Below are 27,217 nucleotides of genomic sequence, written 5' to 3' on the forward strand. Positions count from 1 at the left end.
GCTTTCTGTTGAGTGAAAAAGCAAGTCATTGTGGTTGAGGGACCCTTTATCTGTAAATAGGACTCAGTCATGAAACCAGTTTTGAAAACTTGCTACAAAAACACTTCTACCTCGCTACAGTATTTAGTTGTGAAGTCAAGGAAAGCTTTTATACCATGGATTTTTTTTTTTTTCCTGAAGTTTTAAATTATGAACAAAATTCAAAGGAATACTTCTTAGGATTCTGGGCGTGTGGATGAATATGATATTTATACTATATCTTGGTATCAAATATTTTATTGTCTGTCTTCACTTAAATATATCATCAGAAGCTGCATATTTAAGAGGATCTGAACCTGCATCCTTCTGCCAGGGGTGAAATAACGTTAGCATGTGACACGGGCAGGTGTTTTAATCACACATTGTGGAGACTTGGGACCCAAAGTGGTCAGAACAGCCTTTTGGACCATCCTGTATTTTCAGTTCAAATGAATTCTTCTTTTCCGTCAACCACTTTGGGAGGAATTGAATGAATAGAGCGTCCTGTTTGCAGTGTAATCTACAGAGTTGCACTGAATTTGAAGGGTGTCCCCCTGGAATTGTAAAACAAGTCAAAAGTGACCCTCTCTGAGCATCTCAGGGAGGGTACAGCTGTTCTCCCAATGCAGTATTCGATCCCTCAAGAGTCGTCGCAAAGGGGTAGACTATTTGTCTTCTGATGGTAGCTGTATTTTTCTGATTGCTTCCATGGGGAATGCAGCTGGTGAAATGAGCTGATAGTTACAGTCCAATTTTTGGTGACCAGTGTTCCAGAATTGTTCATTGGGAACCAGCCAGTGAAAGCCGCTCAGTTGTGTCTGACTCTTTGCGACCCCATGAACTATACAGTCCATGGATTTCTCCACGCCAAAATACTGGAGTGGGTAGCCGTTCCCCTTCACCAGGGGATCTTCCCAACCCAGGGATTGAACCCAGATCTCCCATGTTGGGGTCGAATTCTTTACCAACTGGGCCACCACGGAAGCCCTCTAAGAATACTGGAGTGGGTAGCCTATCCCTTCTCCAGCGGCTCTTCCTGACCCAGGAATTGAACCAGGGTCTTCCACACTGCAGGTGGATTCGTTACCAGCTCAGCTACCGAGAGGCCCAGTTCTGGCCTTCGACAGGGTGGCAGAAACTTGCAAGTCCCGAGTCACTGCGTGCGTTTCCAAGTATTCCCGTTAGGCTGTGTTTTTGCCTCTGGATGTAAATGTCATTCTGTGAAGCTGGAACTTTTTAAACCTTTCTGAAGTGCCACCAGAGGAATAATTTGCTTCTGATTTGCCAGACTGAAAGCTGGAGAGGCAGTTTCCGGTGTGGCTCATCTCTGTGATTTGTTGGATTGTTTTGAAAGCAGGTCTGCCATGTCGTCATCTGGTGCTGTGGATTTCATCCTGCTTCTATTTCTCTTATGCTGTCTACCGGATGATGAAGGGAAAAAAGCTGAACCTATTTGAAATAATATCTGCTTCCATGCGTTCCAGACATGATGATTCTTTTCTAGGAGTGTTGGCTAGTCCTTTGATGGTTCTGAATGTAGTCCATTATAATGCTGGCTGGCCCACCCAGTCCTGGACCTTCCCGGTTTTTCATTTCTGTGCTCAGATAAGGCTAGAACTGCTTCCGTAAGCTCCAACTTCTGTCTGTCTTCCAAGTCCAGTTCTATATTCTCTATTGCCTAAATTGAGGGGCTGTGTGGCTTATCATTCAAACCAGGACAGTTTTGAGAGGGACACTGGGTATAATCCAGGACTGTCCCAGTCTAATGAGGATGCATGCTTGACATTGCTGCTGCTTTTTATGTTTTATTTCTTTTGCTTATTTCTTTTTATTTAAAAATTTTTTATTGTGGTATAGTTGCTTTATAGTATTGTATTAGTTTCTACTGTACAGCAAAGTGAATCAGCTATATGTATACATATATTCCCTCTTTTTTTATTTTATTTTTCTTTCCATTTAGATCAACACAGAGCACTGAGTACAGTTCCCTGAGCTATGTACCATGTATAAAATAGTATACTGTGTATAAAACGGTATACTATGTATGAAATAGTTGTCTGTTTTGTACATAATAGCAAATGCATGTCAATCCTAATCTCCCATTCATTCCACCCTGCCTCTCCCCCTTGGTGTCCATACGTGCGTTCTCTACATCTGACATTACTTCTCGGAGATCTCCAGGGAAGACACCATTGCCATGCTGAACATGCCTGGTGAATGTCCAGTCCGTGAGTGCCTGAATGGGTCTCTGATGGAAGTTACTGAAACAGCCAGTTTTTCTTTCATCATTTAGCACTTTCTGGCTGATTCCATCCTTGGCCGGAGAATAAACCATCATCAGTCACACACACAGCACCAGCTATCTCACCCTTCTGCACCCCCTTCACCTTCAGAGAGCCCTCTACCCACGATTTTCTTCCCCACACGTTCATTTTGGCCTGAGACAGTGTTCACCCACATACCATTTCTTTTTTTTTTGTTTTTAATTTGCTCTTGTTTATTTCTATTTTATATTGGCGTATATTGGAGTTGATTTACAAAGGTGTGAGTTTCAGGTGTACAGCAAAGTGATTCAGTTATACATATATATAGCCCTCCGCTCTTATTTGGATCCTTTTCCCATATAGGTCATTACAGAGTATTGAATAGAGTTCCCTGTGCTATATAGTAGGTCCTTATTAGTTGTCATTTTATAGTAGTAGTATGTATATAATCAGTCCCAGTCCCCCAGTATATTCCTTTCCTACCCACATACCATTTCTAAAGGCTAGAGACAGAATGAGAGCCAGGGCACGGCAGCGTTAACTGTATGCCAGCACACTTTCTCGGTTATTTAGTTGACTTTTGGAAGTCTATTCTACTTTGAAAATGCCTGGGCAAAACAGGGCTCAGTATTGCTTTAGGACCTTTAATAACAGTTTGTCGTCACTGTTCTGCTGCCACTGCTTCCGGACAGTGTATGACTAGCAGGGCCTGAAGCTAGGCTACTCCTGCCCTGGAAGATTTCCTAGTGTGTGAGTAAGTAGCAGGGCAGGTCAGTGGGGAGACCTGACTCCATTTTGCCCACGTGATTGACTAGGGTGGCTTTTGTACTTTTAAATAACCCATTCTATTTTGGTAGACCTTTTCTCCCTTCTTTTTAACCAGTGCAGTGTCAGTATAAGATCCACAATAGACTCTGCATGGCCAAGTGGAGGGGAGTGGCAGCTGCTTGAATATATGTCTGGCTCTTTGGTCTTTGCCTGTCACAGGCTTTGTGATTGATTCTGAGATTTCAATTCTGTCCAACTTAACTGCCCTCCCAGCAGACCCAGCCCAGAGTCTTTTGTTGCCCTAAATATTTCCTCAAAGGTCTTTTATTAACTTTGCCTTTTCTGTTCTTATTTTTCTCCTCCTTATTTAATATGTAGCCCTGTAGCAATAATGAGAAAGAAAAATACATCTATTAATAGTAATGTGATCAGGTGAAACAACACATACATTTCTCTATTAAAAAAAAAGAACTTTCAAACTTCATTTTCTCTCCTGCTAAATGCTTGTATAATAGAAAAGACAATGAAAGGGTTGAAAAAACCCAACTTTCTCTTATTAAATCTTTCATTATGAATGTTAGCTGGGAGAAGAGCAAAGTTTTTTTCTTCTTAATTAAGGTAGTTGTGATATTTTAGGAAAAATTAAGGCAGGATATTGGATTATCAGGGTCTTTTTTTGGCAAGCAGAATTATTTCTGTGACACTCAGACAAAGTATTTGCTTAGTGTGAGTGTCTGCCAGTTTTGGTTTGCACCATCTTTGTTGGTTTTAAAATCCCTAATTTTATCTTGCATGTGGTCACTTGTAATTCACCTCTTTTGCATTTAGGCATCACTGTATTATAAGTGGAAGTGCAATTTCTTGGAAGGGTTTTTTTCCCCTTTCCATCTTCCTAAGGGGAATATAGACATGATGGCTAAGCTTAGGCAGCCCCTTTGGACTGTGAGGTGGGATTCACGCATTGGGAATGGCTGGGCAGCAAGAAACCAGAAACTCTGTACTACCCATGTATAAGTGAGAGAAACTCTGGTGTAACTCCTGTTATTTCCAGTTTGTTCTCATATGACTCTGGCTACTGTCTCAACTTACATATCTTTCAATCTATTTTTTCTGGTTTTATGTGAATGCTGCTCTTGGAGATTTTTTGTTTTCATATCAGACTATATGCCTCAGAGATAAAGGAATGCTATATCTAGTGGACAGGAACAATCTTAACTCTTATAGCTGTGTGCAAGATGCTATGCAGTGTCTAAAATCTAGCTTCACATGTTAGAAATGATCATGGTAATGCTTTTAAAATTGTAAAATTGCTCCTTTGCTTTGCCTTTCTCTTCTTCATTCTCTAAAGATTCAATCCTAAAGTCAGTAAGTGCAACAGAAAAAGAGACACATTCAAGCTTTGGGGGTAGGAGGGTGGCGGTGGGCATGGTGGTCCAGAGCCAGGTATGGAACCACGAGTGCGGTGAGGAGAGCATCTGTGCAGGGTAGGGAGCCTGGCTTGGGGGGTCTGAGCCCGAGTGGGATCAGGTTGAGGTAGGTAGGCGAGCAGGTGAGGAGGTTGAGTTGGACAGATGTCCAGCTAGGAAGAAAGGGCGTGGGGTGATGGATTACTACATTAATACATAGGTTGCATAGTTGAAAGAACCCAGAAGGTTCCGCAGAGCCCACTCACCCAGGGAGTTTATAAAGGCACAGGACATAGCTTAGCAGGGATAAGAAAGCACAGGTGACCATAGGGGCCCCAGGGGCTTACTGGCGCAGTCCACCACCCTTCCCTGCCTCAGGGGCGTTTCTTAGTTGCTTAGGACATACTTTGTCTCCAGATGTGAACTTTCTAGACATATCTGAGTAGTCCGGGTGTTGAGAATGCTTGGACTGAAATCTCTAGCACGGTCTTTTGTGTGCGACTGGTCAGCCATCTGCAGCCAAGTGTAAGCCAATGACCTGCATATCCCTGGATGTGTGAACAAGCTGGTCCTAGAGCCTCCAAGGTCTCTGCTGCTTTGAACAGAACATGACACATCTCGAGCTTGCCTACTCATCTTGACTTTGACTCAGTGTCCCTGCAGGTCAGCATAGAGCTGTTCACACCCAGATGTGAGATAACCGCGCTTCGTGCAGTTACATGTAGGGGTACTGACTGCATACGTAAGTAGCTTAAAGATAAGGGAAGCCAGAGTTCTCACTGTTAGAGAGGGAACTACAAACAGGAAAGGGAGAACACTAGAATGAACCATGCAGGGTTGTATTGAAATTGATCTATTGGTGTGAACTTGGGATTTTCAGTAATATAGTGAAATCTGCAGAGATGTGTGTGTATTCTCTAATTCCATCACCTGAGAATACTGAGACCTCAAATAACAATGAGCACATCTAGGGCCCAGATTTTGGCTTCTAAGTACCATTTTCTGCACACAAAACAGAAACAAAGCTCACTGGAGAAATGCTGATGGATTCCAGGCCTGTGGCAGTGAAAGTGCAAGATGAGTTTGACTGTCTCATGCCAAAGAGTAGAAGTACTCAGCAAGTGAGGGGGACGCAGCCAGCTTGGATGGGGGATTCGCACCAGCCACATCAGCGACCATCATAATCTGAACAAATGGTGGTAACCCGTTGACTGAGATGGGAAACCACAAAGCCATACAAATGGAAGTAAAATGAATTCGTGATTTCTCCACAGCAGCCTCCTGGATGTTAGACTGGATGATTCTTTCTTGGGTGGGCTGCCTGGTGCATTTGTAGGATGTTCAGCAGCATCCCTGGGCCCTAGACGCCACTGCTTAGATCAGTGTTCAGCACCAGTGGTGCCTCAGATGGTAAAGAATTCGCCTGCCATGCAGAAGACCTGGGTTCGATCCCTGAGTTGGGAAGATTCCCCTGGAGAAGGAAATGACAACCCATTCCAGTATTCTTGCCCAGAGAATTCCATGGACAGAAGAGCCTGGCGGGTGCAGTCCATGGGGTCACCAAGAGCCAGACACAACTGAGCAACTAACACTAACGCAACAGAAATACAAGGTGTGCCATGTAGGAAGGTTTAGAGTTTCTAGTGGTCATAGTTGGTAGAATCAAAAGAGCCTCCAGACATGGCCTAATGTTCCACGAGGATCAAAATTGCCCCAGTTGGGGACCACGGAACACATGTGGGACAGGATTGTTAGGTAGTTTAGGTATCCTTGCTCCTACTCCCCTTAGAAAATGCTAATTACAAGGGCAAAGGGTAACTTTACAGTGGAGAAGCCTGGCAGACTCAAGTGATCGAGGGAAGGTCACGGTAATGGAACGGATTGAAATCTGTGCCAGCTGATAGGATGCAGTGAGAAGACGACGGCATTTCCCCAGGATTCCTGCTGATGGTGCAAACGTGAGCTAATCAGGAATACACACAAGTCACAATGCTCTGTGGTGACTCAAATGAAAGTAAATCCGAAGAAGAGGAGATACATGTGTATGTACAGCTGATTCACTTTGTTGTACAGCAGAAACTAACACGACACTGTAAAGCAGCTAGACTCCACTGAAAATTAAAGGACAAAACCACACGCAAGACATTTCCTCTAAAGTCAGGAACAAGACAAGGGTGCCCACTTTCACCATTACTATTCAACATAGTTTTGGAAGTTTTGGCCACAGCAATCAGAGCAGAAAAAGAAATAAAAGGAATCCAAATTGGAAAAGAAGAAGTAAAACTCTCACTATTTGCAGATGACATGATCCTCTACATAGAAAACCCTAAAGATTCCACCAGAAAATTACTAGAAATAATCAATGACTATAGTAAAGTTGCAGGATATAAAATCAACACACAGAAATCCCTTGCATTCCTATACACTAATAATGAGAAAACAGAGAAATTAAGGAAACAATTCCATTCACCATTGCAACGGAAAGAATAAAATACTTAGGAATATATCTACCTAAAGAAACTAAAGACCTATATATAGAAAACTATAAAACACTGGTGAAAGAAATCAAAGAGGACACTAATAGATGGAGAAATATACCATGTTCATGGATTGGAAGAATGAATATAGTGAAAATGAGTATACTACCCAAAGCAATTTATAGATTCAATGCAATCCCTATCAAGCTACCAACGGTATTCTTCACAGAGCTAGAACAAATAATTTCACAATTTGTATGGAAATACAAAAAACCTCAAATAGCCAAAGCTATCTTGAGAAAGAAGAATGGAACTGGAGGAATCAACCTACCTGACTTCAGGCTCTATTACAAAGCCACAGTTATCAAGACAGTATGGTACTGGCACAAAGACAGAAATATAGATCAATGGAACAAAATAGAAAGCCCAGAGATAAATCCACGCACATATGGACACCTTATCTTTGACAAAGGAGGCAAGAATATACAATGGATTAAAGACAATCTCTTTAACAAGTGGTGCTGGGAAATCTGGTCAACCACTTGTAAAAGAATGAAACTAGACCACTTTCTAACACCATACACAAAAATAAACTCAAAATGGATTAAAGATCTAAACGTAAGACCAGAAACTATAAAACTCCTAGAGGAGAACATAGGCAAAACACTCTCTGACATACATCACAGCAGGATCCTCTATGACCCACCTCCCAGAATATTGGAAATAAAAGCAAAAATAAACAAATGGGACCTAATTAAACTTAAAAGCTTCTGCACATCAAAGGAAACTATTAGCAAGGTGAAAAGACAGCCTTCAGAATGGGAGAAAATAATAGCAAATGAAGCAACTGACAAACAACTAATCTCAAAAATATACAAGCAAGTCCTACAGCTCAACTCCAGAAAAATAAACGACCCAATCAAAAAATGGGCCAAAGAACTAAATAGACATTTCTCCAAAGAAGACATACAGATGGCTAACAAACACATGAAAAGATGCTCAACATCACTCATTATCAGAGAAATGCAAATCAAAACCACTATGAGGTACCATTTCACACCAGTCAGAATGGCTGCGATCCAAAAGTCTACAAATAATAAATGCTGGAGAGGGTGTGGAGAAAAGGGAACCCTCTTACACTGTTGGTGGGAATGCAAACTAGTACAGCCACTATGGAGAACAGTGTGGAGATTCCTTAAAAAACTGGAAATAGAACTGCCTTATGATCCAGCAATCCCACTGCTGGGCATACACACTGAGGAAACCAGAAGGGAAAGAGACACGTGTACCCCAATGTTCATCGCAGCACTGTTTATAATAGCCAGGACATGGAAGCAACCTAGATGTCCATCAGCAGATGAATGGATAAGAAAGCTGTGGTACATATACACAATGGAGTATTACTCAGCCATTAAAAAGAATACATTTGAATCAGTTCTAATGAGGTGGATGAAACTGGAGCCTATTATACAGAGTGAAGTAAGCCAGAAGGAAAAACATAAATACAGTATACTAACGCATATATATGGAATTTAGAAAGATAGTAACAATAACCCGGTGTATGAGACAGCAAAAGAGACACTGATGTATAGAACAGTCTTATGGACTCTGTGGGAGAGGGAGAGGGTGGGAAGATTTGGGAGAATGACATTGAAACATGTAAAATATCATGTAAGAAACGAGATGCCAGTCCAGGTTCGATGCACGATACTGGATGCTTGGGGCTAGTGCACTGGGACGACCCAGAGGGATGGTATGGGGAGGGAGGAGGGAGGAGGGTTGAGGATGGGGAACACATGTATACCTGTGGCGGATTCATTTTGATATTTGGCAGAACTAATACAATTATGTAAAGTTTAAAAATAAAAAAAAATAAAAAAAAAAAAAGACATAACACAAAATAACTTGGCCTGTGTGCTTCACAATCTCCATGGTCTTGAAAGTCAAGGAAACCGTGATCCAGACTAAGAGGTGACTTGACGAGGCCTGGCAGCTACGTGCATTGTGGATTCTAAACTGGATCCATCTCTGTTAAAGAACTGTTTGGGACATTTGGGGAAACTGGGGTGGCTGAGGGCTGAGGATCAGATGATAATGATGTACTGTGCAGGGGAATATCTTTGTAGGAATACCCTAAATTTTATGGGACATAAAGTTTATGAGTCAGGACAGAGAAATGGGTTTTTGTATTGTACTTTGAACTTTTCTGTAAATTTGTGATAGTTTGAACAAAAGAAAAACGCTTAAAAGTTGCAGTCGGGGTGATGCATATTTTTTTCAAGGATCAGATCAGATCAGATCAGTCTCTCAGTCGTGTCCGACTCTTTGCGACCCCATGAATCGCAGCACGTCAGGCCTCCCTGTCCATCACCAACTCCCGGAGTTCACTCAGACTCACGTCCGTCGAGTCAGTGATGCCATCCAGCCATCTCATCCTCTGTCGTCCCCTTCTCCTCTCGCCCCCAATCCCTCCCAGCATCAGAGTCTTTTCCAATGAGTCAACTCTTCGCATGAGGTGGCCAAAGTACTGGAGTTTCAGCTTTAGCATCATTCCTTCCAAAGAAAGCCCAGGGCTGATCTCCTTCAGAATGGACTGGTTGGATCTCCTTGCAGTCCAAGGGACTCTCAAGAGTCTTCTCCAACACCACAGTTCAAAAGCATCAATTCTTCGGCACTCAGCTTTCTTCACAGTCCAACTCTCACATCCATACATGTACTGGGTTCCAATCCTGAGACTCTTCTTGAGAAAAAATATTTGTCTTAGCGTTTCTTGAAGGGAAAAAAACTGTCACATTAAAATAAGGTTCATATAAAAAGAATATTGAAAAAATTTCTAATATGTTTCTTCACAAATATATATTTCACATTTAAAACTTTAATATATATTAAGTACACTATAATTAGTATAAATAGTATATAATCATTTAGATTTATACATATAAATATACAATTTAATATGTATAAATAATAAAAGGTAAATGTATATAATTTACATATAAATGTAAATTTAACAAATAATAAATATATGGGTGTATATATATTATGTCATTAAGTATATATATACACCCACCCACCCACACACACATATATATATACACAGAGAGAGCTTGCTGACGACAAAGTGAAGTTTTAGAACCCAAAGTTGAGGTCACTTTTTAACCCCCACTGGCTTTTTTCTTTTTTTGGTGAATTTGTATACATATTTTCTTTGTTGGTACTTGGAAAACCCTTTTTCTTTTCTTTTTTAAAGGCAAATCTAGTCTTTTTCAGCAGTTTAAGCTTCCATGATCATATTTGAAACTGGTGAGCCATCTGCTGCTTCTTTGAAATGTCAACCACACTTGAGAGGAACACGTGGAGGGCTTTTCCTCTGGTCATCGAGAGCATGTAGGAACATTTCGGGGTTGACAGTGACTCGGGAAGCAGTGGTCCGTCTGTGTTGACGGGCTGGTTTTCTAAGCATGGGCTGGGGAAGGTTGTTCCTCCCAGATCTCCTGATGGTTCCCTTAGTGAGATGGATTGTTGAGGCTGGACCAGCGCTCCAGGTCGCCGAGCAGAGCTCACTGGCCCTTGTCCTGTTTGTTCCTGTGACGTTAATGCCGTTAGTGCTAAAATTCCATTAGCGCTAACTCGCTGTTTTAATTGCACCATTTATAGTGTGGCTTTTCCTCATGTGGTTTGACATTGAACAGACAGCCTTCTGTGAATCCCTGCGTCTATTTTTGTGAGTGGTAACACTCCAACCTGTCAAAAGAACTTAGCAGGTCACCTTGCAGGAACGTGAGTGTAATTTGGGTACATTAACTGTGTTTTTTTCTTTTCTTTTCCAGTCACCCTGTCCCACATCACACAGCTGGTCCTCAGCCACAACAAGCTAACAAGTGAGTCAACCATTGCTGTCCTCTGTTCACAATTTCTGACTTGTAGGTAACGTGGCGGAACTGCTAATTCTTCTGTTTTCCTCGACAGTAATGACAAATGATTTTTTGGGCAAAGTGAAAGGGTACTGAGATGGCACTAAGATATCTGAGCGTACTGTCTTCCTGTATTTTGTAGTTTTCTCTGTTTTGAGGATTTTTTCCTCAATTTTTCATGTATATAAATTGAAGGAAGACAGGAGATTGTTCCTCCGATAATGGTCCCCTTTGGGCATGCAAACTGCTGCAGTGACCTGAAATGCTGAGACTTCCGTTATTATTTTATGGGAAAAGAGAAGCTTATCAAAAAACTGTTGGAGGACTTCCTTGGTGGTTCAGTGATTAACACTTTATCTTCCAATGCAGGGGGTGTGGGATTGACCCCTGGTCGGAAGCCAGATCCCACTTGTCTCATGGCCAAAAAACCAAACCATAAAATAAATAATATTGTAAAAAATTCAGTAAAGACTTTTTAAAAAGTGATCCACAACAAAAAGAAAATCTTGTTTTAAAGTTGAATTTTTTCAGAGCAAAACATTGTTAGCTTTCATTTCTACTTTCTCCTCAAAAGGGGAAAATGTCATTATTGATATACTTTCTTTCCCTGCTTGATGGCGGCGGGTGGGGAGCATAAAATTGTAGAAGTGATAGAAATTTACATCTGCGTTTTTCAAGTTCTTGAGTCTGATTTCTAGGGAAAATTGTCCCAGGCATTGGGAGTGGTACAGTTAATGTATAGAAGGTTTCACACCTCTTGGTAAAGCGTAATCTTGTGTGACTAACGTGGGCCGTTTTATTCTTAGAGCTGTGGCTTAAAAGGTGTTAATGACGGGGCCCGCTGTCCTGTCTCATGTCTGATTGTGTATCTTTGTGCTTGCTGTATTTCCTGCAGACTTGAATGCTTTTCTGATCCTGTGGCAAGAATTTGTGTGAGTTCGGCGAAACAGAGCAGAATGTGATGTTGAGGGACTTGTGTCGTGAATTTATGTGTGTGTTGCATTATATACAGCTTGAAGCAATGTCACAGAGCTGTTGATTATAGAGAATTAAGAGTGGCAGTGAGGGCCCCTCGTGAGCAGGAGACAGGCAGATCAGTTCGTTTTTAGCCAGAAGCGAGGGCAGAGTGACACCACGGTCACGTTTGGGTATTGGAGCCCCGGCAGCTGACAGTGAGGGTGACAAGTCACGTGTGATCACTGCTGTAACAGGTAATACGCTGCTGCTTTCATTGTTTTTGTAGCGAATGGTCCTGTTCTCTCTCCGCTGAGACCCTAATCCCAGTTCTGAGGGGATTTGAAGTGTGTTTTGAAGGTGGACTGCACGATCCCTAAATTCCCCCAGATTTGGTGAGCAGAAATTTCTGGTGCTCTCTCTGTCGTGTAGTTCATGAAAATATTTCCTAATTGCCAAGTTTACCATTGGTGTTCAATCCTGCATCATCATCAGAGGGAAAAACAGTTTCCACTGAAAAAGGAAGCCAAACCTGTTTTGTTCCCATTATACCATTAATTGATTGGTTCCTTAAAAAGTCTTATGGACAGTCATAGTTTTTCTTTTTATATGTCCATAACGAAATCTCCAGGATCAGGGTGTTAGTTTCTCTTTCTAGACGTGCAGGATGAGATTAATTTAGGGAGGCATAAACAGAGGTAAGTTGTGTCTGCTATTAAAGAGGTTTGCTGTGGATCCAAACTTTTTCTCCTCTTTCTCCCCCCCCTCCCCCTTTTCCCCCCTTTTTTCCCATTTGAGACACTCTTGACCTAATCCAATAAGCTCTAATTAATCGTCTTGGTAAATTCTGTTTCAAGCCATTGTGAGTGGTGTCAGTGACGCCCGATCTGTTTCACTAAGGTCAAATTAGCATCTTTTACTATTTTTCTGGCATTTAGATGAATGGCTTCGCTATGGTTTTTCCGGTGTTTATAGTAAATATGTCCATCTGATGGAAAGATAAATATGCATTATGTGGAGGTGGGTGAGTCCGGCCTCCTGTCACTTTTCATTGTAATCAGTGTCTTTCACTTCCCGTGCTTTTTAATGGGGACTAGCTGACAGCACCACATTCAAACTGATGGGACTCAAAAGATAAACCCCTCAGCACTCCTTTTATCTTGCATGCTCGTGTGCCAATTACACTTCGGATGTGTCCTCTTGTATACCTGGGGGACAAATCACCAGCTTACTCACGTTGGGACTTGGTCTGGGGACAGCTCTCAACTCTGAGGACTGGAGTCAGTATCTTGGAGCTGTTGGAAGAGCGTGGCACTGAGCTGGCCCTCTCTTCCTGCTGGTGGTTTTGACAGATCAGCAGGTCCCCTCAACATAGTACAAGTGAGGCCATGAGAAAGGGGAGAGCAAGCTGATGACCCTCAAATTCCCAAGATTTTGTGAGCAGGAATTCTTAAAGTTTTTGACATGAGAATTTGTCAGGGTCTTTCAAAATTGTCCATCTGATCACTGTCAGAGATTCCTCATTGTTACAGTGACATGATTGACGTGTAAATCTGGGGGAGTGGGGTGGAGCTGGTGGGTTTTGGTGCAGTCACTGGGGGTGACTGTGCCGGTAACAACTCCTTCAGTCCATACAATGTCTGCAGTGGATTAAAGGAGGTGGGAGGTGCAGTAGCGAGGGAACATTTTTTTTTTGCTGTGATTGGACAGGTGACTCTCTGGGCCCCGGATGGAGGTGCTTGCTTGCCCAGGGGGAATGTTTGCAGAGTAAAGATGAGGCTCTGCCGCCAGGCTTTCCTGCTCCTCCCTTCCTCCCCTGCCTGCCCCACCCCCCGCGCATCTTCCTCTTGGCCCCCCTGCAAACTGGAGATATCTCTCCCCCAAATCCTATTGTTCAGAGACTTTTATTTATTTATTTTTTGATGTGGACCATTTTTAAAAGTCTTTATTGAATTTGTTACAATATTGCTTGTTTTATGTTTGGTTTTCTGGTCACAAGACATGTGGGATCTTAGTTACCTAACTAGGAATCGAACCTGTACTCCTGCATTGGAAGGTGGAGTCTTAACCACTGGACCGCCAGGGAAGTCTCATATTCAGAGACTCTTGGCACCAGCATGGCTCTTCCTTGTCCTCCTGTCACTTCCTGTTCCGTCCTCTCCTGCCTGCTGGATGCTTACAGTGACTGTAGCTATGAGAGTTCCCCTTCTCCCTTGAGCAACATGTCCTCCCTGCTTGATGCAGACCATTCTTGGGAGGACCCTTTTGCCAGTGAACTCTTTCCCCAGCTGATCAGTGTCTAAGGAGTGATCCAGTACTGATGCTCTCGACTGTGACACTGCCTGGAGGACAGCACAAAGGCCTGTGCTTCATCCAAAAAGCCAAAGTAGAGGGGGTGTGGTCCTAGAGAATTCCTTTAAAGTTATTTGTTCAAGCCTCCTAGGTCACCCCAAGTATTGTCTTTTGACCTTCAGTGGTCCAGGGTATGTAGCTACATTACTATGATCCAGAATTACAGCTTCTGAGGGTGTACCTTTATCTTAAGGTTGGTGGTAAGCTTTGTTGAAGGCGGAGACCATCTTGTATTCCTCTTTACTGCCCGTTGCTGAGCTCAGAATGGTTTCCCAGGAAGCCCTCATGTAAAGGCAGTAATGGCAGGACCAGGGTGGGAAGCAGGGGGTCTGGGTGAAGTGGTCAGTGGAGGAACCTGACAGTTTCTTCAGGATCAGTCAGTGTGTGGGTCTGAGTGAATGTAACCACTGCACACTTCTGTTCCTTAACTGCTTGTAGTTTCCTTTCAAATGTGCTGAGCAGTGAGAAACAGAGCCTTATATCCTAGGAGTTGCTGTCTTTCCCCTTTACGTGGCCCTTTCACAGGGAAGGAATGATGTACTAACATGGTACAGGCAGGCCTCACTTTATTGAGCTTGGCGGGAATTGAATTGGCGGAAATTGAAGGTCTGTGGCGACGCTGAGTTGAGCAAAGCTACTGGACCATTGTTCCAACAGCATTTGCTCACCTCGTGTCTCTGTGTCACTTTGGTAATTCTCACAATATTTCAAACCCTCCACCAGCAAAAAGGTGACAACTGGTTGAAGGCTCAGAGGATGGTTAGCATTTTTTTTTAAGCTTTGTGTTTTTTAATAAGATATGTACATTTTTTGGACATAGTACTTTGCACACTTAATAGACAGCTGTAGAGTGTAAACACAACTCCTACAGGCACTGAGTAGCCAAAAAGTTTGTGTGACTCAGTTTATTGCAGTAGTTGCATTGTTGTGGTGGGTGGTCTGAAACCAAACTTGCATTGTCTCTGCGGTGTGTCTGGCTCCTCAGGGACACCCCAGGATACACAATTGGAAAGCTGAGGTCGTGACCAGCCTTGGGGCAGACCTGGTGGGCTTGGCTGAGTTGACTTCTCCACAAGGAAATGAAGACCTACTACTATTCTAGGTCTCCTGGATTGGCCCTCTTGTTACCCGTTCACTTAGCTTTATGTATGCATGTGTGCATGCTAAGTCACTTCAGTTGTGTCCACCTCTTTGCAGCCTTTCAGACTGTAGCCCACCAGGCTCCTCTGTCCATGGAATTCTCCAGGCAAGAATACTGGAGTGGGTTGCCATGCCCTCCTCCAGGGGATCTTCCCAACCCAGGGGTCAAACCCAAGTCTCTTATGTCTCCTGCATTGACAGATTGGTTCTTTACCACTGGTGGCACCTGGGAAGCTCTGTTTCATGTATTTAAGATCCCAAATGATTTACTAATATTTTTAAACAGTTAATTGTAGGTTATGTTTCTTGAAATTAGGAACGCTGTCGTATGCTTAGGTATTGTACATACCACCCCACAAAAGTGCCCAAAGCAGGCCGAACATGAAGTAGACCCTTGAGTTAATGCCAGTTGATAAATGGGTTGGTAGGTCGTGAGTGGTGGTGAGTCCCAGCTGTCTGCGATGATAGACTCAGCGCTTGCTTGCTGTCAGGGTCTCTAAGAAGGGGATACAACATTTATTTCAAAGATGGTCTTTCTGTGTCTCGGCCTGCCTGCCTTTGTGGTGACCCTCCCTTATAAGCCAGTGTTAGCTGGGTCTTTTGCAGTCTGCATCTTATCTAATCCCTGGTTCTTATGGTCTTGGGAGTATTAGCTTTGTAAATGTTTTTCTACTTTTCAGTCTTAAAGAGGAATTTCTGAGAGAATTGTTTTAAAACTTGTCCACTAGAGGTCACTGTTGGGATACTTTTTTCCCCCCTTCCTCCTCATCTCATGCTAAAAGATTAAAAACCAAATTGGTGGTGTTAGAGGACGAAATTTTTTTGCAAGCTTCTCTCAGGGTATGATGTTGCTGCCATTTACATAGGCCAGTTTTGCCACAATTAATGTTGATCCTTCCATAAGGAGGTATGTTATTTTTCTTTTGACTCCCAAACTTAAAGTACATGTTTAGTTTCACGTGTCATGTTTAGTGTTTATTATGGTTTCTTTCTCATGTTAGAAACTTTCCTTCCAATCTCTTTAAAGTGAGAGAATTCTCTTGCCTTTTATGTATTTTTTTTGTATGGAGTATACATAAAATTTTTTTCTCCCTTGGAAGAAAGTTTAAAATATATATGTATGGAACCAGATTTTAATTAAAAAAAAAAAAGTGTAATACTCAGGAAAATATGCATTTTGTGCCCGTTTATATTGGTTCTTTTACTGAATGCCATCATGTAAGGAGGAATACTATGCATTATGAAATGACTCACATTTTGCATAAATGATAAAGCAATCTAAGTATTAATTTTTTAACATGATGCTTTTCTTAATTTTAAAAAGAAATAGCAAAACCCAGTACTTCAAATATGACAACAGTATTTTCCATTTTGTGACCTGTGCATGATAAGGACTAAAGCCTGATCATTTTCTGCAAGAAATGCAAAGAATGTCTTTTTGCTGTGTACAAACATTGGTCAGCAGGTTCTATATAAATCTTTCATAAGTGTGAGTCTCGGTATGTGATTACTTAGTTTTACACTTGAAACTTTTAAGTGTCATGTAAAACGTTTTCTTGAGATATTAGCAGCTTTGCTGGCCGTTTCAAGCCTTAACTGGGACCATTTCTTGTCATCTAATGTGTCAGAAATGACTAGACAAGCAGTAAACATAAGTGTTATAGCAAAACTTGTTTCTTTTTCTTAACAGACTATTTCTTACTAGTTTTAACTTATATATGAATTCAAAATTATAGTGAACAAGTAAATGCCAGGATATTTTCTTTAGTGATTTCAATAATTTCTTTGGTCAAAACATTAAAACAAATGTAATGTTTAAAGATTTTATGCAGATGTATATATTGATAGGCTCTCTACTGAAAGTGTTATTGTAAAGGAATTAAGGAGGATGTTTTGCATGAAAATATTGCAATCTCATAATATGCAGGCCCAATTATAATAAAGAAAATTAAGCAGTTTTTTAAAAAGCATAATAAATGGAAGCCCTTTTCTAGAGACATAATTGATTGTTGAGATGAATGAGAAAAATTAACTGTCCCAACTTGTAAGAATGACCTTCACCAGTCTTCCAACACCTTTCTGTTGCCAAGTCTCTAGTTATTTCCTCTTTCATAGATTACTTGTCATGCCTTATGCAAAAGTTCTAGTGCATGGCTTGTACAAAATTAAACTATGAGGGGAGAATATGCAAAATAAATTGTCTCTGTGTCATGAATTTATCTTGTGACAATATCAAAACAACTTGCTGTTTGCATTTTAACAGAGTATGAATGTATTTATAAACCAGAGGCTTTGATCAATAGCTTATTTTTCTAATTAGTGCACATTCATCAATTTGTTCCTGTGCCATCATTTGAAAGATTGGATTTGAAAAAATGGGTACATAATAGTGAGTCAGACAGCTATTAATTGAACAGTGTCTTTCCAATGGTACCACTGGTTAGGTACCATTTACAAAATTGTCTATAGTTGGGAGTTTGTTTTTTGGCGGTTTTAGTTAAGGAAGCATGTGGGATTGTCGCATGGAAGCATCTGTTGATCCAATAGTCCAGAGCCAGCACATCCCAAGGCTAACATGTGAAGTTGGAGAAGTGGTTTTGATACACTTGTGTCCTCTGCTCAGACACTTGTTGTCCTCGATCCCTTTCATGTCAGCCCTTCCATCCTGAACGCACCTACTCTAGAATCTCTCTTCTTGGAGTATTTTCCTGTACCCAGAGGAAGCGAAATAAGGGTAGGTGTTAATTCTTCCACAGTATGTTTTTAAAAGGAGTGACTTCACTTATGGGAATTTCAGAAAGATGGCAGGCTGTGGCGATCCTCATGTGTGGGCAGATTGAACCTGTCACTTTCCACACCGCCCACTGTGGGGAGTTCATCTTGGATAGGGTTTCTTTTACTGTTTTTTAAAACTTTTTTATTTTTTTAAATTTTATTGGCGTATAGTTGATTAGCAGTGTTCTGTTAGTTTCAGGTGTACAGCGAAGTGAGCCAGTTATACATATGTATATATCCATTCTTTTTCTACATTCTTTTCCCATGTACGTCATCACAGAGTATTGAGCAGAGTTCCCTGTGCTGTATAGTAGGTCTTCATTAGTTATCTACTTTATCTGTTTTATATATAGTAGTGTGTATGTGTCAGTTCAAATCTCCCAATTTATCCCCACCCCCATTCTCCCTGGTAACCATAGTTTGTACTCTACATCTGTGACTCTATTTTTGTTTTGTAAATAGTTCATTTATATGATTTTTTTTTTTTTAGATTCCACATGTAAGTGATATACCTTTGTCCTTCTCTGTCTGACTTACTTCACTAAGTGTAACAATCTCTAGGTTCATCTGTGCTGTGCTTAATCGCTCAGTTGTATCTTACTCTTTGTAACCCCATTGATGGTAGCCTGCCTGACTCCTGTGTCCATGGGATTCTCCAGGGAAGAATACTGGAGTGGGTTGCCGTGCCCTTCTCCAGGGGATCTTCCCAACCCAGCGATTGAACCCAGGCCACCCACATTGCAGGTTAATTCTTTACCGTGTGAGCCACTAGGGAAGCCCAAGAACACTGGAGTGGGTAGCCTGTCCCTTCTCCTGGGGATCTTCCCAACCCAGGAATTGAGCGAGGGTCTCCCACATTGCAGGTAGATTCTTTACCAGCTGAACTGCCTGGGAAGCCACGAGGTTCATCTGTGTTGCTGCAAATGGCATTATTTCATTATTTTTTTAGTGGCCGAGTAATGTTGCATTGTATGTATGTACCACATCTTCTTTATCCATTTCTCTGCTGATGGATGTTTACATTGCTTCTATGTCTTGGCTATCATTTACCATTTACAACAGAACCCTCAAATGGAATTGATCTACTAGCAAAAATTTCTGTGTAAATCATCTGTTGACTCTCACATAGATAGTGCATGTATACATGTGTGTCATGCAGGGGAGGAGGAGAGATTCTAAAAGATGTGATGCTTGGGAATAGACACTCTTTTAGCGTAGTTCTTAACATTTCATAACTCACTGACCTTTTTTAAGAACAGAGTGAAAGCTGTGTCCATGATTCCTAGAAAACTACACATAATCCTTAAAATTTCAATAGGTTTGTAGATCCTGTTAAAACCATTCATAAATTTTTTAGGGGCACATGCAGCTCAGATTTAGAAACCTTGGAGTTGGAGAAAGATAACAGTATATTTGCAGTGTGGATACACTGATGATGTTTCCTGGAAATATGTACAAAACTTTGATAAGGTTTTTTTTTTTTTTTTTTTTTTAAGTTAACGTGAAGCTCATTCTTTTTATGATAGCTATTGTTTTTAGGTATTTTTTTGGTGTGGACCATTTTTAAAGTCTTTATTGAACATGTTACAATATTGATTCTGTTTTATGTTTTGGTTTTTGGCCCCAAGACATGTAGGGTCTTAGCTCCCTGACCAGGGATCGAACCTGTATACCCTGCATTGGAAGGCAAAGTCTTAACCACTGGACCACCAGGAAAGTCCCCATCTCGTCTAACCTCTTGCTGTTTCTTAAGCAGTTTTTTCCTGCCTGTGTAGCGTCTACTCCAGGCACCTGATGCTTAGTGGAAATGCCTGCCCTTCTCTCTCTATCTTGCTCATCCTTCCAAAAGGGGAGATGAATTCTTACCTTTCTCCTCGAAGCCCTCCTTTGCAGCCAACTATGTAGAAAATAAAGGGTGAGGTTATTCACAGCTTTTTAGCCTTGAAGGACCAGACCTCCCAGAAACTGTGACCTGAGTGCAAGAGGCAAGGGTGGCTTTGGATGCCCTGCTCTGTGTCTGGGGCAAGAAGCAGGCTTCACATGGCTGAGGACGTGGAGCCGGAGCTGGGGGCTTCGCATGGCTTTGAGCCTGTGTTCCCCTTTCCCCTGCTGCCTCCTCTGTCTGTGTCCGGGTACAGGTAACGCCCTGCTCCAGGGAGTCCCGGAGCTCGATGGACCAGACATTGGCCCTGCATCTTCACTTGTTCAAATGGATGAGCAGGGAGCATCCCTAAGGTTGAAGGCATAGTGTTATCATTAGAAGAGGAGTTGACAAGGTCCAGGGTGGATTTTTCTAGCACTGGGCATTTTCGTCCACCCCCTTCCCCCTGCTTCATGTACTCCATCATCAGCACCAAGACATGAGACAGGGAAGGTAGAGAAGCAACTTCGCGTGGATGATGTCTTGCTGAAGTCATTCTTTTTCTTTTTAATTGGAGTACGGTTGATTTACAACGTTTTGTTAATTTCTCCTGTACAACAAAGTTCTACATACGTATGTAAAAATCTTTTTCATTTTCTTTTCTTCCCATTATGGTTTATCACAGGATATTAAACATAGTTCAATATGGGCTATACAGTAGGACCTTGTTTATCCATTTGCTGGAGTAATTCTTTTTTTTCCCAGAAGTACCTTTATTATTTATTTATTTTTTTGGAGGATGGTTGCTTTACGATGTTGTGTTGGTTTCTGCTGGACAGCAATGAGAATCAGCCTTCATGTATACATATATCCCCTCCTTCTTGGTTGAGCATCCTGCCACCACGCCCCCGCCGCCGGCTTCCCACCCCTTTAAGTCATCACAGAGCACCAGGCTGAGCTCCCTGTGCTTATACAGCAGCTCCCCATTGGCTATCTTTTTTACACATGATAGTGTATATATATCACTATAAAAGAAGACAGGAGCTGTCGGCGAAGCGTGATGTGTGTGTGTCTGTGAATTGTATTTGTCCATTGTCTCCCTCTTAATAATCTTGGATTGAGTGTGTGTGTACCCATTATAATGGTACTTTTTAAAAATTTCAGAGCCTAAATAGCTCGTTTTCACTGAGCTGAGCATGCTTTCTACGTTGATTGATTGAAATGTATTCAGTGTTCTTTTCTGTCTTGTTCTTTGCCGTGTTTCCTTCCAGACTTCTTGGGCATCTTTCCTGGAGGAAGGGCTCCCCGTCCTTTTCTTGTCCTTCACTAATGTCACTTCCTCCCAGGTGATGGAAGGTCCCTGCCTTTCCCCTTAGTGTCTCTGCTCTGACGCGGCTCTCAGACAAAAGCTATTTGTGGATGTCCTGCTGGTGGACGCTGTATTCTTTGCTCACTGAAGTGTGATTTCCAGGGTGTGTTACTAAAACAGTTCTGGGTCTGGAAGGACTAAGACCACGTGGACCTTGTTTGGTTCCTTCTGAGAAGTTGATTGGAGATTCAGACATAACTAAGTTTGGCGTCCTCAGAGGAGCAGAAATCCATGCTTGTCAGCTTTTTAGAAGATTTGTTTGACTGTGCGTACATACTTTTCGTACCCCAGGGACAGATATTTTTGCATGTTAGACTTTACACTATAAAAGCTGACTTACAGCTTGCTTGTAACTTCGCCTAATTTTTGGGTAATTGATTATTCTCATTGTTGCTGAAAGAGTTGAACCATTTTTTTTTTTCTTTGCAGTACATTATGCAAGGAATGTCTTTGGTTAGTAAAACGACTTAAGCTGCAGATTTTAAAAAAAAATTGTTTTCTTGTGATGAGAACTTCTTTTATTCTTTTTTTTTATGGCTGTGCTGGGTCTTTGTTGCTGCCAGGGTTTTTCTCTAGTTGAAGTGAGGGGGCTGCTCCCTAGTTGTGGTGTGTGGGCTCCTCATCGCGGTTGCGTCTCTCGTTGAGGAGCACAGGCCCTAGGCTCTCGGGTTTCAGTAGTTGCTACTTCTGGGCTCAAAAGTTGTAGCGCACGTCTCAGTTGCTCCACGGCACGTGGTATCCTCACGGCCCAGGAACGGAACCCGTGTCTCCTGCATTGGCAGGCAGATTCTTTGCCACCGTGAGCTGCAGAATCTTAAGGAAGCCCGCGATAGGATGCACTAAGTCTCTCCTTCTAGGTGTGGGTGGTCAGTGAGTACCGCTGATTAACTGCAAGCAGCATTGCTCTTGTCACTTACAAGGCTAACGATATTTGGGGGACCTTGGCCTTTGTCAGGTGGCTACTTAGCTCTTTTGCTCTTTCATTTTTACCTTGAGGAACTTGTAGATCCTGTTAAATGAGAATTTGCTCTGCTGTTCCATAAACTTTTATGTTTTTAAATAACCTGTAACTACTGTAATTCACTGTTTTAATTGCTGCTTTGGGGGAAATCTCATAAAATCTGGAAAACTGGTTATCATCAGTATACTTTTGAACTTCAGGTTCTTATGCTATGATGATTAGTTCATTATCCACCTCCTGTTTTTGACCAGAAAACAAAAGTCATTAATCACTATAGGTACAAATGACCTTTTTGTTTCCCCCCTCAATATAAAATTCTGAAGAGCATAATTATTTGCCAGAGTGAGGAGATTCTTCTTTACATGTGATCATTAGAATGGCTTTCAGAACAAAGATCCCTAATTTGCTGATAGAATTGACATCTATATAATTAGTCTGGACATCACCTCTGTGCCATGAATAGACTAATGTCTTCTAGCTGTTGTAGCTAAGGATTAAAAGGACTTTCCTTTCACTCTGACCAAGAATGCACTGATTCATATTTCTTATAGTTTGGTATTTCATATGGCTTCTGTTACTTGGGCGTCTTCCCACCAGGGTGAAGAGGGATGGTGGTTGTTCAGTATTATACTCGTCAAATATTGGGACAAAGCAGTGTTTGCTTTCATGATTTCTTCTCAAATGGTCTTTCTCCCCCCAGTGACTGAATAACAAATAATCTCACTCATTTTCATGTATTTGGATATTTTTGGTCATTTTTTCTGATAACTTCATTGCAGGAGTGTAACTTAAGAATCAGCAGAGTCTTCCTTGATGGTCCAGTGGTTCAGACTCTGCCTTCCACTGTAGGGTCACAGGTCCAATCCCTGGTCAGGGAACTAAGACCCCACCTGCCAAAAACTTTTTAAACATAAATAAAACTTGTAAAAAATCATATTTAAAAAAAAATCAGCATACCTGGCTTCATTTGAAAATCCTCTACCGTCCCTTAATCTTCTCTAATAAAGAAATTTTATTTATTTTTTAAATATAAATTTATTTATTTTAATTGGAGGTTAATTACTTTACAATATTGTATTGGTTTTGCCATACATCAACATGAATCTGCCACGGGTGTACACGTGTTCCCCAACCCGAATCCCCCTCCCTCCTCCCTCCCCGTACCATCCCTCTGGGTCGTCCCAGTGCACCATTCCCAAGCATCCTGTATCCTGAATTGAACTTGGACTGGCGATTCGTTTCATATATGATATTATACATGTTTCAATGCCATTCTCCCAAATCATCCCCCCCACCACAGAGTCCAAAAGACTGTTCTATACATCTGTGTCTCTTTTGCTGTCTCAAGGAGCCTGGTAGGCTGCAGTCCATGGGGCCGCTAAGAGTCGGACACGACTGAGCGACTTCACTTTCACTTTTCACTTTCAGGCACTGGAGAAGGAAATGGCAACCCACTCCAGTGTTCTTGCCTGGAGAATCCCAGGGACGGGGCAGCCTGGTGGGCTGCCGTCTATGGGGTCCCACAGAGTCAGACACGACTGAGGTGACTTAGCAGCAGCAGCATACAGGGTTATTGTTACCATCTTTCTAAATTCCATAGATATGCGTTAGTATACTGTATTGGTGTTTTTCTTTCTGGCTTACTTCACTCTGTATAATAGGCTCCAGTTTCATCCACCTCATTAGAACTGATTCAAATGTATTCTTTTTAATGGCTGAGTAATACTCCGCTGTGTACCACAGCTTTCTTATCCATTCATCTGCTGATGGACATCTAGGTTGCTTCCATGTCCTGGCTATTATAAACAGTGCTGCAATGAACATTGGGGTACACGTGTCTCTTTTAATTCTGGTTTCCTCGTTGTGTATGCCCAGCAGTGGGATTGCTGGGTCATAAGGCAGCTATTTCCAGTTTTTTAAGGCATCTCCACACCGTTCTCCATAGTGGCTGTACTAGTTTGCATTCCCACCAACAGTGTAAGAGGGTTCCCTTTTCTCCACACCCTCTCCAGCATTTATTGCTTGTAGACTTTTGGATCGCAGCTGTTCTGACTGGTGTGAAATGGTACCTCATTGTGGTTTTGATTTGCATTTCTCTGATAATGAGTGATGTTGAGCATCTTTTCATGTGTTTGTTAGCCATCTGTATGTCTTCTTTGGAGAAATGTCTATTTAGTTCTTTGGCCCATTTTTTGATTGGGTCATTTATTTTTCTGGAGTTGAGCTGTAGGAGTTGCTTGTATATTTTTGAGATTAGTTGTTTGTCAGTTGCTTCATTTGCTATTATTTTCTCCCATTCTGAAGGCTGTCTTTTCACCTTGCTTATAGTTTCCTTTGTTGTGCAGAAGCTTTTAAGTTTAATTAGGTCCCATTTGTTTATTTTTGCTTCTATTTCCAATATTCTGGGAGGTGGGTCATAGAGGATCCTGCTGTGATATATGTCAGAGAGTGTTTTGCCTATGTTCTCCTCCAGGAGTTTTATAGTTTCTGGTCTTACGTTTAGATCTTTAATCCATTTTGAATTTTATACAGCAGCAGAAGCGTCTAAAAAATTACCTCGGGCATTTCTATTTGTTATGACAACAGACGGAAATCTCCCATTTTTAGTATAAACGTGTCAGGTTTGGGGAAGCAGTGCTATTTGATTTATTTTGCTTTACCTTATTCCCTGTGGGATCTTTGGGCTTTGTCTGGTCAGGGGTGTCCCTGGAAATGGGCCTAAGACAGTAGTGTTTCACCCCTCGCATCGCAGGGTGTGTGCCCGCCTCTGGGTCGTGTCCTGGTCTCGGCCTCACTGTTGGCTCCCATTGAGTCCTCGCTCTGAGGCTCCCTCTTCTTGCACTTGGGGTAGCTGGCAGCCCATCAGTGGTTCCCCATAAAGGTGGCAATGGCTCAGCCCCTATGTTGGGGCTTCAGGGAGGCATGTGGGGCAGGGACCCCTGGTTTTCAAGCCCTGGCCCTTGTGCTTCTCCTTTGCAGGAATCACCAAAGCTGAAAGCAGTATGGATGATGCTGCAGAAAGAGCCAGAAGGGGGAGTTTGGTGGGTAGACTTCCCGTCCATGCTGACGAGAGAAACTCCGTGTGGTCCAGCCGTTTCCGGCTCCCGGAAGCCGCTGATGCCTGGTCTCTTCCGCCCCTTTTGTAGCTGAAGGGGACCCTGTTTTCAGCGCCAACCAGATGGTTCTAAAGACCAATGTGTGACCCCACCTCCCCGGCCCTTCCGTGGGCTGCGCACAGGCGAGCGCCAGTCCTTATGTTTTGCGCGGTGCCTGCTGCACCCAGAGCCTGTCACCCTTCGCAGTTTTGTTTCTTTGGCTCAGGGGCTACAAGATGCTCTTGCTTGAAAAGCCCCCGGATCAGCTGTGCCCCGGCTGGGCTGCTCTGCCATCACTGCCGCCCGGTACCCTACAGTGACCCTCAGGCCAGAAGGACAGTGAGTGACACCTTGTCACATGACCACCCTGGGGCACCATGAAGTTGCTGCCACGTAACAAGGTTCTGTGGACAAGGGGGTTTGGTGCTCTTTTCCCTGGTTGTCGTCATCCTCCTCCATGCTGATTTCCCGGGAGTGATCTAAGTGGGGAAGCAGATGCTGATTGGAAACTGATTGCAGCCCCCAGTCTCTGTGCTTTCTCCATTCAAAATGCCTTTCGTTTTGGGCTTCCCTGGTGGCTCAGGTGGTAAAGAATTCGCCTGCCCTGCAGGAGACCCAGGTTCTATCCCTGGGTTGGGAAAATCCCCTGGAGAAGGAAGTGGCTACCCACTCCAGTATTCTTGCCTGGTGAATCCCATGGACAGAGGAGCCTGCTGGGCTACAGTTCATGGGATTGCAAAGAGTTGGACACGACTGAGCAACTAACACTTTCACTTTTCCCATTTCATCTGCCCCCAATGTCAGTAGCCACTGGGCTGGCAGAGAAGTCCTAATTTGGATCGGATTGATTGTTATGATCTTGTTCCACATGATTGGGTGCAGCCAAGGACATATGTATTGGACTCGTGATTTTCACATCACCACTGACTTAAAAGTTTTCTGGGGGACTTCCCTGGTGGTCCAGTGGTTAAGACTTTACCTTCCAGTGCTGGGTGTGCAGATTCAACCCCTGGTCAGGGAACTAAGATCCCACATGCCTCATGGCCAAAAAAGAAAAAAAGAAGACATAAAACAGAAACAATGTTGTAACAAATTCACGAAAGACTTTAAAATGGTCCACATTAAAAAAAAAAAAAAAAACTTAAAAAAAGAATGTTTTCTGAACCAAAATAAGGGCCCCCAGACCAGCAGCATCACTGACTTTTGGGAACTTGCTGGAAAGGCAGATTCCTGGGCCCCACCCCAAAGTACTGAATCAGAAACTCTAGGGTATGCCCCCAAATCTGTATTTTAACAAGCCCTCCTGGAATTCTGATATACTTGAGGCTTTGAGGCTCACTGATTTGTTTCCTTGTTTTCAAATTTTTATTGTAGTTGATTTACAATGTGTTAGTTTCGGGTGTACAGCAAAGTGATTCAATTACACGTGTACATATATGCGTTGTTTGAGATTCCTTTCTCATAGAGGTCATTACATAATCTTGAGTAAGGTTCCCTGCGCTGTACAGTGGGTCCTTGTCGGTTGCCTGTCTTATATGTAGTCGTGTGTATGTATGTGTTCTCATCCCAAGTTCCTGATTTATCTCCCCTTACCTCTTTGGTGATCATAAGCTTGTTTTCGATATCTGTGTTTCTGTTTTGTAAATAAATTCATTTCTTTCTTTTTTCAAATTAGGTATCAGAGGCCAAATGCTTTAGCATAGACCTTGGTGCAGAGATTGGAATATTCTATGTTCTTGCTGTCCAGCATGGCAGCTGCAAGTGACTGTCAAGGTCTCTAAATGTGGCTACTGTGACCAGGCAACTGAATTACTAATTGTATTTCATGTCAGCTAATCGCAACTTAAATTTATTACTTACTAT

General features: G+C 42.3%; 1 protein-coding gene across 16 annotated transcripts in view; it reads left to right on the top strand.

Annotated features, from left to right (window-relative positions):
- The window catches only part of RSU1 (Ras suppressor protein 1), a 208,150-nt gene that overhangs the window by 21,327 nt on the left and 159,606 nt on the right, over positions 1–27,217 (top strand). For 9 of the 16 annotated variants that reach the window (XR_015139587.1, XM_086334189.1, XM_086334190.1 and 6 more), the window contains exon 3: positions 10,764–10,814. The exons of 5 other annotated variants lie outside the window; for them this stretch is intronic. Coding sequence is in view for 8 of the 11 variants with exons in the window: in XM_086334189.1 (XP_086190315.1) it covers positions 10,764–10,814 (51 nt within the window). In the remaining 3 variants the exon portion in view is untranslated. Of the gene's footprint in view, positions 1–10,763; positions 10,815–12,090; positions 12,197–27,217 lie in introns of those variants that run through there. 2 more of the 16 variants (XM_086334197.1, XM_086334196.1) reach the window with 1 other exon arrangement.

This window comes from Bos grunniens, chromosome 13 (genome assembly GCF_055505025.1).
Source record: "Bos grunniens cultivar Pamir isolate PY7600 chromosome 13, Bosgru_T2T1.0, whole genome shotgun sequence".
Classification (NCBI taxonomy): domain Eukaryota; kingdom Metazoa; phylum Chordata; class Mammalia; order Artiodactyla; family Bovidae; genus Bos; species Bos grunniens.